The sequence below is a fragment of the Trifolium pratense genome, linkage group LG5, assembly GCF_020283565.1.
Source record: "Trifolium pratense cultivar HEN17-A07 linkage group LG5, ARS_RC_1.1, whole genome shotgun sequence".
Lineage (NCBI taxonomy): Eukaryota > Viridiplantae > Streptophyta > Magnoliopsida > Fabales > Fabaceae > Trifolium > Trifolium pratense.
The window spans coordinates 1,366,688-1,382,713 of record NC_060063.1 but is presented as its reverse complement, the minus strand read 5'-3'; the positions used below and the strand labels follow the sequence as shown (position 1 = coordinate 1,382,713).

General features: G+C 30.1%; 1 protein-coding gene and 1 long non-coding RNA gene across 3 annotated transcripts; one reads left to right on the top strand and one right to left on the bottom strand.

Annotated features, from left to right (window-relative positions):
- Positions 1-11,753: 11,753 nt before the first annotated feature.
- On the bottom strand, positions 11,754-12,083 carry LOC123884334 (probable xyloglucan endotransglucosylase/hydrolase protein 26). Its single transcript, XM_045933418.1, has one exon. It carries the CDS (start codon positions 12,081-12,083, stop codon positions 11,754-11,756), a length of 330 nt encoding a protein of 109 aa, XP_045789374.1.
- Positions 12,084-12,396: 313 nt separating this feature from the next.
- LOC123887159 lies at positions 12,397-15,699 on the top strand. Of its 2 annotated transcripts, none has more exons than XR_006801378.1 (5): positions 12,397-12,549; positions 12,753-12,845; positions 13,196-13,240; positions 14,207-14,319; positions 15,615-15,699. It is a non-coding gene; the product is annotated as an uncharacterized LOC123887159 (long non-coding RNA). The 2 variants fall into 2 exon arrangements; XR_006801377.1 differs by having other exon boundaries at positions 13,183-13,240.
- Positions 15,700-16,026: the final 327 nt, after the last annotated feature.

Sequence of the window (16,026 nt, the reverse complement as noted above, 5' to 3'; positions counted from 1 at the left end):
ATACATCCAATGACGCGTTGCCACATAATTTAATGAATGTGACACATCATGTGTTTTTAATTACCATACATGATGTGTCGGTATATTATTGGACGCATGTGCAAAATAACTTTACACTGACGGTGCATATAAATTAAATTCTTAATATATTAGTAAAAACATCGTCTTGTAAAAATAACCAAAAACTTATGTCTGTGTATTCAATATATGAGTATAAATATAGTCCCGTAAAAATTATTAGAAAATAGGCAACCTTATTAATATGTTAGTGAAAATATAGGTCTCACAAAAATTATCAAAATAATTAAGTCACCGTATTAAATATTAAATATGAGTATAACCCGTAAAATTGTAAAAAAAAAAAATAGACAACATAAAAAATAAGTTTTCATGTTAATATATGAGTATAAATATAGGTTCCGCATATATTATAAAAGAACATGCAAGCTTATTAATATGAGTAAAAAACATAGGTCCCACAAAAATTACACAAAACATTAGGTCATTGTATTAAAATATGAGTATAAATATAGATCTCACAAAAAATAGTAAAAAACTGGAAACTTTATTAATAAGAGTAAAAGCATATAGCCCTACATAAATCACACAAAAGATTATATTCTTGTTTTAGTATGTGAGTATAAATATTATGCCGTGTAAAAATTATGAAAGAATTGACAATCTTATTAATATATTAATAAAAAACATAGGTCTCGTAAAAATCAAAAAAATAATTAGGTTCCTGTATTAATATATGATCTACTATAACCCGTAAAATTATAAAAAATTAAACAATTTTATTAAATTATGATTAAAAATATAAATCTTGTAGAAATTAAAAACAAAAAAGGTTCTCGTATTAATATATGAGTATAAATATATGTGCTATATAAATTATTAAAGAACAGGAAACCTTATAAGGCCCGTAGATATAACCAAAAAAATAATGTTCCCATATTAATATGAATATAACCTATAAATTATTAAAAAAAAATAGACAACATAATATATTAGTAAAACACAAGTTCCGTGAGACTAAATATAAATTATGCATAATGTATTGGTCAATCTATTTCAAAAGAATGACCAATGTATTGATGACAAGTGGATTTTTTGTTCCGGTAAAATAAAAGGTAATTTATTTCTCAAAAAATTAATTAGTCCTTATATCAACAACAAAATATCTTCAAAAAAAACTTCTAAAAAAATGTCATTTATTTTTTAACTTTGTATTTAATTCTTTTTATTTAAACCAAAAGTATCATCCGCACAACCCTACAGAGACCAATCCCCTCGAGATGACTGAGAATTCTTATTGTTTTAGTCTCAACATTTTTTCAGAAGTTTTTCAATTTTTCTCCCACCATATTCTGATATTAAATTAATTAAATATAGGACAAAACTTAGAAATGGTTCCATTTTTCTCTCACCATATTCTCATATTAAATTAATTAAATATAGGACAAAACTTAGAAACAGTTTCATAGGTACTGTTGATACTGTTCGCCAATTAAAACGCGACACCTGAATTAATTTATTCGTCATTAATAATTTATTAAACTCCGTCAGTTCACCATTATCTAAAAATCTAAAAGTGAAACTGGGTTTTTAATTTCCACCATTGTTATCAACATTGATTGTATCATTGAAAGTGAAATCAACAACAACAACAACAGTATAAACATGCCAATAACCCCCAACCATGGAGAGACTTTGATGAAAGGCCAACAAACTGAAATCGTTTGAGTCCTCCCATTGATGAAGATATATATATATATATATATATATATATATATATATTGTTAAGCCATAAGTTGGGAAGGTGAAAAAGGAACAGATGAATTGAAGGAAAGAGTAGTGGTGATCTCCATCGCTTTACTCTTCTCTTCCACTTGCTCGACGAAATTCGAATTGACAACGTGAATTTTATTAAAATTGAAATTAGTGATATGGAATAAATTAATCCATGTGTCGTGTTTCAATTGGTCAGAGTAAAAACCATTTCTATGGTTGTACAAAAAAAAACAGTTTCTCTGGAACTGTTTATAAGTTTTGTTCTTAAATATATTTAGTTGAATTAAAAATTAACTTAATTGAATATTGGCTTGAAGTCCATAAATGAAGTTGATATTAAAAAAAAATTCAAAAACATATATGTAGACAAATATAACATTAATATTTTATTCTTTTTGGGTAATTAATATTCCTGCCTTATTGATGAAAAATTTCCATATAAAACTTTTCAGAAAATAAAAAAACGGACACATAAAATAAAAGGACAACTATTTTTGTTTTAAGTAAGATTAAAAAAAAAAAGTGTAGACAAATATAGCATTAATATTTTATTTTTTTACGTAATTAAAAAAATGGATTTGTAGATTAAAAGAAAAAAAATGTGGGAGAAGAGGTAATTTAGATTAAAAATTAAATAAAAATAAGGTGATGTAATTTAATTTGATAAAGACAAAAAAATAACCCATTGGATTTTTAGATAAAAAGAAAAAAATCGTGGAAGAAATAACAAATAAAGTGGAGTTTTTTGGTTACAATTGGTCATTTAACTCATATTGATTATATGTTGGTTCCAAAAATACAACAAATTAATTCATATGGCTTATTGGTAAATGTAATAAGTAGTGTAACTAAAAGGTTAAGGGTTCGAATCCTATTGAGAAATGTTTTTAGCATTTTTCTACAAACTTTTTTTGATAAAGACAAAAAATAACCCTGAATTGATTATGTGTCAAAAAATGAAAAAAGGGCAAATTGGGAATTTTATTAGTATCTTATTTTCTTATATAGTAGATTAGCTTTGATATGGAGTAGGTATCAACCGTGAATACTGAAGCTTCACTAGGTCACCAATTCACCATTATAGACTACTAGACTAGACTAGTTGTATTTTAGAGAGAAAAAAAAGTGAAAGAATGATGAGACTTGTGAATGAGAGTGTCAGAAATTGCTTTGATAACATAAAAAATCAATAGACAAAGCAAATTTTTAGGTAAATTCTAATATGGATCATTTTAAATAACGTAAATCTTGATGGGTCTCAATAACATATCAAATGATTTTTAAAAAAATTTAATAAAAATTTATGGATGATCTATACGATATAAACTTTCAATTCAACAATGAATTTCGTAATATTCATATTCGGTAGAACACTTGTACACGATGAATCACTTATAAGATAAATGACCATGCAAATTACTCCCACGGTATTAAAATGTGAAAAATGCTAAACAGTATTTTTGGAAAGTAGCACTAGTTAAACATATTAATATTAATTCTTAAAAAAATTTGTGAATATTTAAAGAATATCTTGTGGATACTCGTTAACATTTTCAAAGAAAATTTACACACAATTTCTTTAATGGCATGAGAAATCTCTAACTTGGTATACTGTAACATTCAAACTTTTAAAAAGATCAAGTTAACCAACCCCATTTGAGTCCAATAAATTTTAAGAGATTGATCTTTATAATTAAGAAGAGATTCCAATTTACGAAAACAAAAATATAAGAAAAAAATACAATTTCTTTTTTAACACAATGTGATTGAACAATTTCTTTTGGTCTGACCGATTGAAGTGAAATGACTTTGGAATAGGCATAGCTTCCAGCTGGAGATTTTGAAGCTACAATACAAAGATACGTACTATATGGTTTTAATATAAGTAGCATGGAATGGATAACCATTAAAAATGGTTTCATCCTGCAAAAAATTTATCAGTTCGGTTAACATAACAAAAAGTATCTAGCTTCTTTATTGCTTCTGCTCAAAGTGCATTATCTAGCTGCTTCTCTTTATAGTTTTAGTTGACACAAAATTATCAAAGGAGGTGGTGATCTATATGTCTATATATTATATGCATCAATGTAATATCATTAACTTGAGAATTATTTTATTTTGATAACAGTCAGTTCTGCCACTTATATTGTAGTTGAATTTAATTATATTGAATTTGTTTTATTAAGTATTTAAGCTATAGATTTCTAATCATAATAAGTGTTGAGTTAATTCTGAAATTTAAAAAAAAAATGGTAAAAAAATTCAATAAACTATAAGTACAGTTTGTGCTTAATGGGCTCTGATTTAGTTTCAAATCTTTCATTGAGCCACATTTGAAACTTGTTATCTTCCTCATATACAAGGTAAACATCGGTTGGTTTCCTAAAATTATTAGCCTTTGCTACTGACATGCCTTCACACAATAGCCATCTACCATTGTCCAACTTAAAAGTAACCATAGTACCTCTTTTGCCAACAGTTGTAATCCATGCAGGGATATGAAAGTCAATATTGTTTTCATGTTGCTTCAGAAACTTTGAACACACATCTATTTCATCCTATTAAGTAAAATATATAAACATTATAACATATAACATATATGCATAGTTGTCAATCATAAAATTATCAAACATGAATTAAATTCAATGGTTTAGAATTAAATATTACCTTTTTGGGGTAAATTTTAGAGCGGAAGCAACGTGATGTGTCGTTTTCATCTGCAGCTTGATTCCTTTTATAATAAAATTCATGCAACATTAAAGTATGTGATGATGATTATTAGATTCTTGTCTTTTTTGGTAACATAGCTTTCGTGTGACTTTCGGAATGAACAAATCTATTAATCGGTATCGGTACCCGCTTCGACCTTCTTGGTACATTTTCGTACTCCACCTCTTCGGCAGCAGTGTTAGTTTGAGTCTCAAAGCTAGTTTCTAGCGGGGAAGGTTCTGCCAGCTGGGGAGAGGTTGTGTCTTCCATAGTAGTCTCCGATCCCTCGGGAGCAGTGTGTGGCGGGGAAGGTTCTGCCAGCTGGGAAGAGGTTGTGTCTTCCCTAGTAGTCTCCGATCCCTCGGGAGCGGTGTGTGGCAGGGAAGGGTCTGCCAGCTGGGGAGAGGTTGTCCACTGATCAGTGGATGATTCCCCAAGTTGGTAGTTTTGTGCTAACTGACGCTTATTCCATTGTTGGATCTCCTTTTTGTAGTGGTCTTGGAAATTGATCGAGTGTCGGCCGGCATTTACCTTGAAATTAATCACAGTCAGATCAGATCCAATATCTGTCAAATCAATTTCATTAAGAACCGGAAATTGTTTTGCTACACGATGTGGAAGATGATATTCCACATTGTTGTAGCAAAACACCGGGGCAACAATTGTACATAATTGGATCTGATCATGCAAGTGATCAGGCAGCATTTCTCAGGTGTATGGGTCCCATGTGATACCTTCGACCTGTAACAAAAAATTACAATAGAATTACAATCGATCAGTCTTGCTAAATAACATGGACATTGTAGAATTCTGGTTAGTTATGAAATGTGCAAGCATATAACAAGTATTTTATAACAAGATAAAAAACAGCACCTCCACGTTTTCCAGCAGTACACGTACACGGTCAATTTTTACATCTAGGGCGTTATCAATCTTCGAGTGGTGGTTTTTTCCGATTGGAGACAATTTCTCTATCAAAGGAAAAATCATTGGCACACCCACCGCAGGCGTCATCACTTGGTCCCCATCTATATCGAAAATATCAAATAGTTCTTTAAAATGATAAAAGAAGAATCCCTACAAAAAAAACAATTGGTTAAAAAGTTATCAAAAGCAAAAAATAAGAAGAAAAAAAGATAAAAGAGAAAAAAATTGAACTTACAAGTATAAGCCATAGGAAGCCATCTAAGTTCTTCTGCTTCAAAATATGTTTCTTCATGCCTTGGTATAAGTATGCCAACAATGCTGCACCCCAAGCAAATGAATCCACCTCATCTAAATTTTCAATAAACTTCACGTATGAAGTATTGCAATTATGCCCATTGCCATCAGGGGTTATTAAACATGTTACAATCATTAGTAGTACAACTTTGATCCTCTCCTCCTCATTTCTACTCAAATCTGTACATAATGATTGTAACTCGTCTAGGGTAATTAGCTTCCGATCTTCATGAGCCGAGAAAACTCGGTGGAAAGCATTGTTGTCCCTACTATCATTGGGGACAACCGCCCGGCCAATGATCGGTAAGCTGGTCAAATATAAAACGTCTTGCAAGGTGACATTCATTCGTTGACCACCACGAACGTTAAAACTATAATATGTGGGGTTGGATTCGTGGTCTACACTATAAAATCTCATGAACTGCATCAACAAAGGAGTTGGAAACTCCACGTTGTCGTCTGGGACAAGTTTTAGTAGCCTAAGTAATGAGCTACCCCTACCATTATCCCTAATTATAGTCCAAAGTTTTTCTTTAAATTCTTGGTCTAGCTTCTTCAAGAGGTTGGACAATGTCGGTAATTTATTACACCCTTTTATCATTTCCTGCATAAGGGAAAAATACTATTAGAGACGAAGCAACAATGTTAAAACCATGGGGGACTGCAAAGATCATGCACTAGTCTGTAGATAGCGTTTGCACATAGCATTTCTCTTGGAAGATTTAGTGGCAAATGAAGCAATTTGATCCTATGAAACACACACACAAGCACACCAATTCAACTATACAACACCTTCTATAGTATAGTTCAATCTTAAATCTTAAATTGAGATAAAAAATCTCACAAATCAATAAACCCCACAACAAAAAATTAATAACCTAACATTTAGTTCAATAAACTCAAAACATATTCAACATAACAAAACGAAGAAGGGTTCGTCCTTTTACCATGCTGTGTTTGTTTCAGAATGAAAGGAATGATTTTGAAGAACACTGCCCTACCTAGTTCTGCGCATTCTGACCCCTACCTCAATGAGTGGAAGAAACTTTGGAGCATGGCCACTATCCCTAGACACAAAGCACTGATTTGGAGAATCATCCAACAAGCTATCCCCGTTAGAAGCGCACTTAGTAAGCGTGGAGTTCAATGTCTAATTCTCTGTCCTAGGTGTCTCCAAAAGGAAGAGACTATTAATCACGTTTTTATGGACTGCCACCACACATCTAAAATTTGGTTTGGTTCGAAATTAGGAGTCAATTTTGGAAGCTATCAGTGGGATTTCATAGGTTGGTTGGTTCACAGCCTAGCCCACCTTAATGCAGAGGATATGAGTTATGTTGCTGCAGTAACTTGTGAAATTTGGCAGGCTAGGAATCAACAGGTTTTTGATTTCAAAGATACGGAAGACAGTTTAGTCTTAAAAAGAGCCTCGGAAAGTATCGGAAACTATCGAAAGGCCAACAGTACAGAGCAACATCCGAAATCAAATTGAAGTTAAAAAAGTCAATTTTACCAAATTTCATTTCAATTTTCTGATGCAAATCAACAAACAATAACAATAAGTATTATGATAGAAACAATAACAAAGTAACAATCAAAAAATAGAAACAACAATAAAATTAGAATTTAGAAACAAACCCTTAGCAAACAGATTAGAGTTTAACCAATTTAACAAAACTAATAAAAACTAACAATTGTATTATTTTGTTTTCTTAACTCAACATGACAACATCATCAATCAAAATTTTCTATTATGTATAAGAAGGATTGAGTATATTTATTCAATCAATCAAAGAAACAAATCAAAATTTCCCAAATAAAAAATGTCTAAAAACCTAAAAAAAAATTATAGATTTAGAAAAATCCTACCCAATCATCAGCCAATGTACAAACTACAAACAATCACTCATCATTCATCATCAAAAATCAACAAACGACAAGTTTACCTTAGGGAGGTGAGTGACCGTGTCTGTGCGGTACGCGGCAGCGGCGATCAGGTCGCGATTCAGCTACGCGGCAGCGGCGGCGGTCAGGTTGCTATTGTAAAAAATGGTGAAAGAAGAAGAAGAGGAATCGATGAAGAAGAAGAAGAGCGAAAGGGGAAAGTAAGGGAACGATACTCACGGTTTACAATATTTCAAAACCAAACTTCTCCCTCTAACCCATTAAAATTAAAAAATAAAATTTCCCTCTTTTAATAATTCATTTACTAGTAGTATTATTTAATACACGAGGTCTACTCCTGTGTCCGTCTTTCAGTTTTTTATTTAGTTTGAAATATTAGATTCAAGTCATATATTTTGTGATCCGTTTTTATATTTTATTAAATTGTGTAAAAAATTATATTTTAATAAAACATAAACTCAGAGCATTGAAGTAGGCATGATTGATTAAGGGTGTATGCGGGTTGGGTTGGACCGGATTTGGCCTAATCGGTTACCCAACCCGTTCAATATTCATTGGGTTGGGTTCATTAAAGTAAAATATATAAACATTATAACATATATGCATAGTTGTCAATCATAAAATTATCAAACATGAATTAAATTCAATGATTTAGAATTAAATATTACCTTTTTGGGGTAAATTTTAGTGCGGAAGCAACGTGATGTGTCGCTTTCATCTTCAGCTTGATTCCTTTTATAATAAAATAAAATTCATGCAACATTAAAGTATGTGAAGATGATTATTAGATTCTTTGTGAATTAAAATTGGAAGTATACTAATTATAAAAAAAAATTGGAATTATACTAAAAAATTGGAAGTATGTTAATGCAAAGAGAGAGGAATATTCACTTATTTATATAATTTTTAAAGTATACTAAAAAATTAAAAACATATATATGTTTGTTTGTTTTGTTGTATCTATGCCTATGTAAATTTGACGAAATAATTAATAAATACTATAATACTCAAGTTGAATATAAATTGTATAGGGAACAAAATAGTGTTATTTATAGTATATTATGAAAAGTTACTACTTTTGCTAAGAGCATAATTATTAGTCGTTCCCTCACTTATACCAATACTATTGTGTCAGAGTTAAGATAGAAATTTGTTACCTAAAATTAATCAAAGAAATTACAGCCGATGATGAACATAAAAAAAAATCATGGTTCTATAAAGCAGTAGTTTCAACTTTATTAACAAGATCTATGGCAAAGAATATGGTGGCATGGTAGTAGGAACTAGGAAGAAGAAGGAGAAAAGAGAGGAAGAGATGGATAAAGGTGTAGTGATAGGTGATGCTAATAAAGACTGAGGTTTGGGGGTTTTATGGACAAGTTTTTGGGTTAGAGGGGGTGCAGAAATGTGTGCAGAAGAAAGTAGAGAAGAGAGATGGAATAGGGAGTATAGTGTATAATCAGATGATGCACCCTAATATTTTGTGAACTTTTGAAGGATGTGTCACTTCTCATATTTCTTTCAACTTTTTCAAAGCATTCATATAAATAAATAAATTGTAAATACAAGAGGACAAGACCAACTAAGATTGAATCTCTGTACAACGTTACAAGCATTATTAATTATAAGGTAAACTGAATGGTGCACAAGATTAAATGTACAAAACAGTTTTAAAAAGTTTCAGTTTTAAAAAGATTCAACGTATACAGTTTTATTAACGTTGTACAGTTTTAAAAACCGAAACTTTTTGTACCAAAAAGTCACCGAAAATACTATAATGAATACGAATTTTACAAAATTCATTGTTGGATTGAAAGTTTATATTATATAGATCATCCATAAATATTTTTAAAAAGATTGAAAATCATTTGATATGTTATTGAGTCATATCAAAATTAACGGTTGGATTTTTATTAAATACTGTTAATCTTGATGAGTCTCAATAACATATGAAATGATTTTCAAAAAAATTAAAAAAATTTATGGATGATCTAAACGATATAAACTTTCCATCCAACAGTAAATTTTGTAAAATTTGTATTCATTATAAAAATATCGAAGACTTGGGCATCATGCACCACTTAATCAAGTGGTGCATGTTAGACAAAGCCTAATAATTAGGAAAATGCTAAACAGTGCCCCCGGGGCACTAGTTAAGGATACAAATATAGAAGTTTTATCTCGTAAATTGTGCATTCAATGTTTTAATGATGTGAAAAGTTATTCTCTCTCATCATTAACTTTATCATTTGTTTCCTTTTTTAGTATGCTTAACTAGTGCCCCAGGGGCACTGTTTAGCATGACTCTTATAATTATAACAAGCATTAATATAATTTAAAGAATATCTTGTGGATACTCGTTAACATTTTCAAATAAAATTTACACACAATTTCTTTAATGGTATGAGAAATCTCTAACTTGGTATACTGTAACATTCAAACTTTTAAAAAGATCAAGTTAACCAACCCCATTCGAGTCCAATAAAATTTAAGTGATTGATCTTTATAATTAAGAAGAGATTCCAATTTATGAAAACAAAAATATAAGAAAAAAATACAATTTCTTTTTAACACAATGTGATTGAACAATTTCTTTTGGTCTGACCGATTGAAGTGAAATGACTCTGGCATAGGCATAGCTTCCAGCTGGAGATTTTGAAGCTACAATACAAAGATACGTACTACTCTAATTACTAGTACCTGACAAGACAAGATTGATAGAGGGAATGAATCCTCTCAAGTGTAATCGACATTCGAGAAAATAAAGTGTGATCTCTCACCACACAAGACTTAATGGCCGCAACCATAAAAAATCATTTACCAATCAAGCCAACCAACAGAGAAAAATCGGTTACTAAAAATTAGAGCTGAGCATCCGTCGTATTCTAGTTAAAAATCGGCAAATCAATAAAAATTGCAACATCTTAATTTGAATCCAATTACGATAGTCTACATCTTCGATTTATTTGGATATAGTGGATAGTTTATGTAATACCTAATAAAAATTAATTGTAAAAAAAAACTAATAAAAATTAGTTACATAAGTAAATTTAGTGAAATAAAAATTTGTTTGAAGGGTACTATTACACTCAAATCTATTTATTTAAATTATTTTTAAATAGAATTAACATATATTAGTATGGAAAATTAGCAACCCCAAAAATTGTATATTTTAAAATTACTCATCGAGATAAATCCAACAACGTCTTATATAATAATATTTGTATTTATATATCAGTAAATGAATATATGGTTAAAGTTAATTTTTTTTTTTGAAGAATATATCGTTAAAGTTGATTATTTGAATAGTGCGCATAAAAGAAATGGGTAATTTATTTTGGGATAAAATAAGTATTGTATTTTTTTTTTTTTTTGACATATTGTATTAAATATATGTAATTTATTTTGGGATAAAATAAATATCGAATGGTTTGAGCTAATAGTGAAAAGAGTAAAGGAGTAAACTACTAGGTTTGGTCTAGTATAGTGAGGGGATTTGGTAGTATGTTATAGATTATATATTCGATTCTCAGCTCATTATAAATAAATAAAAAAGTTAAGAAGTAAATATCGGTTCAAGTCCTCGCGAAAGTGAAAAATATTAATACTAACATTAAAACTTTGTATCAAGTTGATCCATTTGAGTTCCATAAAATTTTAAATTAATCTCTGTAATTACAATATGTGGATTCCTATATTTACGAAAAAAATCTAAGAAAAAAATAAGATTTCTTTTTTAACCCAACTCATCTAATCTAACCCAATTGAGCATAACTCAATTGTTTGTATATTGAAGAAGTCCACCAATTTACAGCTATAATGCCATAAGCTAATTCTCTCCATCAAATAAGATCACATCAACACAATAGGGACAACAATAAAATATATGAATATTATTGCAATAGACAAACAAATGGGACAAAAAACCAAAAAGACAAAAACACATACAATTTCAGGGCTAGCTTGCCATTATGTTTGAATGAACAATAAGTTTCACAAAATTACGATAACAACGTAATTTTTTAAAGCTCCATAATATAACTTCCATAAAAATCGTAGCGGCTGATTTACCGTGATTGTGCTATTTTCACCGTAAATTCAAACATACATTAATCTTCTCATTCTTAGTATTGTGCCTTAAAACATTCAGGAGGCAATTGTCCATTAAATCTTTTGATATCACTACAATAATTATAGATCATATAATTATCTCTAACCCAATTCATCTGACCCAATTGAGCATAACTCAATTGTTTGTAAATTGGAGAAGTCCACCAATTTGAAGCTATATTTGAAGCACATTGATCAATACTCACTGCTCCATGCCATTTGCATGCTCTTGCCCTAAAATGATTAAATTTGGCAATAAATGGTGCATTAGTCCAATTTGTCTTAATAAGTCCACCTCTTGTGGCCCAATCATCAGCATTCCGTAAACTTGTATAAACCCTCATTCCTTGCTTGTTTGGGTATGCAATTCCCTCATCTTATCTTATCTTAATATAATAAAGGATAAGTGGTTTTGCAAACCCTACTTTCTAACCCTAAATCCTTGTCCAATCAATGTTTTACATTTTTTTATACTGGCCAACCACATCTTGCCATGTCTAGGTTTTCATATTTAGGTTTTCATTTCATTTTAGGGTTCAATCTTCACATTGACACCTAATCCTATTTTCTAGCCAATCACTTCTTGACACATATATATTTGGCAAATCACTAATATATATTTCATTTTCTCATACTTTCTTTATTTCTCATATTTCTTTCTCTCTCTTCTCTCTTTTCTCCCTACGATCTCTCTCTATTTTCTCACCATCTTCATGAACATCATGAAGAACAACAAGAACACCACCACCCATCCCCAGATTCCGGCGAGCCATCGCCGGCCACCGTCGCCGCCGGAGCTTCTTTCATCTGGTTCGATCTGTTTTGCTTCTTTCTTTATTTTTTTTCGTTTTTTTTGTTGTCTGTTCTTCCCCTATCAATTTTCTGTTTTGTTTGTTTTATTTTAGTTGTTATGTTTGGTGTTTGTTCTATTGATTGAAGATTGTGTTTTGGTTTGGGAATGGGTTGTTTGATTAATTTTAATAATAACAATAATGATTATTATGATTTTGCAGTAAAAGAAGATGGGTTCAACATCAAAGACTTTAACCTTTGAGGATCTGGCTAAACACAATCACAAGAAAGATTGATGGATCATAGTCAACAAGGTCAATTTTTATTCTTTTTTTTTTTTATAAATTTTTTGGGTATGCAATTTCTTATTGATTGATATGTTTTTCTTGATTGATTTGTTTAAGTTCATTTGATCAATCTGATTTATGAACAAATTTCAGTCTCTCAAATTTTTATTTTTCAACTTCAGTTTTGCATATATGAAATGTATGAAATTCTCCTAGATTCAAGTTTTTGGATGTTGGAAAAACTAAGGTAAAAGAAATCAATTTGATTGAGAATGTGCTAATTTCCTTTTCTGGAATCAAGTATGTTTGGTGTTTGTTTTATGAACCAATTTCAATCTCTCAAATTTATATTGTTCAACTTCAGTTCTTGCATGTAGGAAATTCTCAATAGATTCAAGTTTTTGGGTGTTGGAAAAACTAAGGTAATAGAAACCAACCTTCTCTTTTTATTCTTTCTCTTTTATACCAAACCCTAAGAACCTAGAAGATGGACAAAAGAGATTTTATAAGTTAAAATGGACAATATATGTTTAGGTTGCAAGTTCATGTAAAAGAAGAAATATTTATGTGAAATTTGTGTAGACATACATGTGGTAAATTTAGTATAACTCTCTGAATATATGTCATATGCTAAATATTTTTAATCCACTACAAAGAAGACAAACTTTCCTACAATTTAGTCACCGGAAATGTTAAATTCCCATAAGTATAGTAGGAGAAAAGCTACATACAAGTTTGAGTATAGTTTCAGTCCTATTTTTGTACCAATACCCAATCTTTTGTTAAACTGGACCAATTGGATGGTTAAACCTCAAAACAAAAATTATATTTGTAATCTTGACATCCTAAGCTTTCAAACGAGTGATCGTTTACTCAAAACGGATATCGTTTGGTATTTTAATTAAGTTGCGAAAGTTAAGGTGTTGTAGCTATGTTTGTGCAGAAAAATCTGTTTCTGTACCAATACCCAATCTTTTGTTAAACTGTACCAATTGGATGGTTAACACTTAAAACAAAAATTATATCTGTAATCTTGACATCCTAATCTTTCCAACGAGTGGTTATTTACTCAAAACGGATATCGTTTGGTATTTTAATTAAACTGCGAAAGTTAAGGTGTTGTTGCTATGTTTGTGCATAAAAACTGATTTTAAAAGAATAATCTTGATTCCTATTGTCAAAAGTGTTTTCAATTATATGAAATGTTTTAATTTACTTTGATATTTTCACTTAGCTTCATTGTGTTGATTCCAATTTTTTATTTACTTTCTTAAATGGCAAGATGAAATAATTTGTTTATAATCATATATATATTAACCTAATCAATGTACCAATCATATTTTCATTTGTATGTTTTACTAATGAATTTTGAAATAATGAATATGAAGTGAACCAAACACTAGCTACTTTAGGCTTCTTTGGAGTTGAGAAGCTGCAAATAATGTGAGCAAGTTTACATGTTCTCAATATCTCATCTTGATATCCTTCATTCAATAATTAGGTGACTAATCTACCACATCTTTCTAACATCACATGCAACCTTCCTTTCATGATCATATGATGCCATCATTGCTTCTCTATCATCATTATATCTATTACTAGCTATTCCTATCATGATTATCCCTATTACTAGCTATCATATAATGATTATACTTATTATCTCTATTTCTTGCTTCATGTGACATGTGTAAAGAAGTGAAGAGACAAGTGGCATCATGCATGTATGCCAATGAATAAGTGTCTTCATAGATGAATTCATTAACCCTATGTAAATCAGCTCCTCCTAAAACTACATTCACACACTAATTTTACCATCATTGTAACTTATCATTAATAAATTAATAACTTATGACTAATCTACCACATCTTTCTAACATCACATGCAACCTTCCTTTCATGATCACATGATGCCATCATTGCTTCTCTATCATCATTATATTTATTACTAGCTATTCCTATCATGATTATCCCTATTACTAGCTATCATATCATGATTATACCTATTATCTCTATTTCTTGCTTCATGTGACATGTGTAAAGAAGTGAAGAGACAAGTGGCATCATGCATGTATGTCAATGAATAAGTGTCTTCATAGATGAATTCATCAACCCTATGTAAACCAACTCCTCCTAAAACTACATTCACACACTAATTTTACCATCATTGTAACTTATGATTAATAAATTATATTTCACATTTTCTTTTAAGTAATTAGTCTATTTTTTTTATGTAGCATTTTTTAATTTGAATTTATGTTTAGCAATTTATACTAATTTTTTTTCACTATGTTCATTCCCTAAAATTTGTAGACAACATGTTGTCTTTTGTTCCTTTACTTTCTCAACTTTCATATGTTAGATGTTTATGTGTCATTCACATGATGCAATGATTTCATTGTTATGAATTCTATTGGCATGACTTCTTTATCAATTCTATTGATTGCGTGTATTCTTGGAACTTGCTATCATGTCCTTCCCAAATAGCACTCATTTGTCCCAAATTACAAATAGTAACCTTCTTTCAAATAGTAACATATAGTACTTAGTAACCTATATATTCTCAAATAATAACCTTCTTCCTATATATTAAAGGTTTTTTTTTTCCTGAATCTAAATTCCCTAATCATTTCATTTTTTGGTTTTAAATCTAACAATTCATGTGTCCATAATAAGTACCTTGATAGTAATCACATGATGCATTTTACAAAGGTAAACTCTAATTTGGATTTGTTAATAACGCTAAGTTGTATCACTATATCTAAATCATCATGATTATCCATTTTCTTTGTTATAAAGGTTATCAAAGCTTATATGCTAAGGATTTCGAACAACTTCAACTGTACCATAGTCTTTTGGATCATCACAATTTGATTGAATTGTAAGTAGAAATTATCTCATAGTCTTTTGTGATGAAGCATTGTGAATGATGTCTTATTTAGAAATGTCACAAAGAAAGAATGACTATCAGAAATTACATTTGTTGATTTGGTTATTTCATGGCCATTTAAAGGAGAAAAATGGAGCATGCTTGGTGTGAATATAATTGGGTGGTGGTGCATATCAATCCAATATAACATGTCATATTAGTTTTTTCAGCTTTGTATAATACATAGTGATAACACCCAACACTTGAAATAATGAGCAAAATTATAAATCTTAATATAAGGTTTATAATATTGGAAAAATTGTCAACTACATTGATATTTGT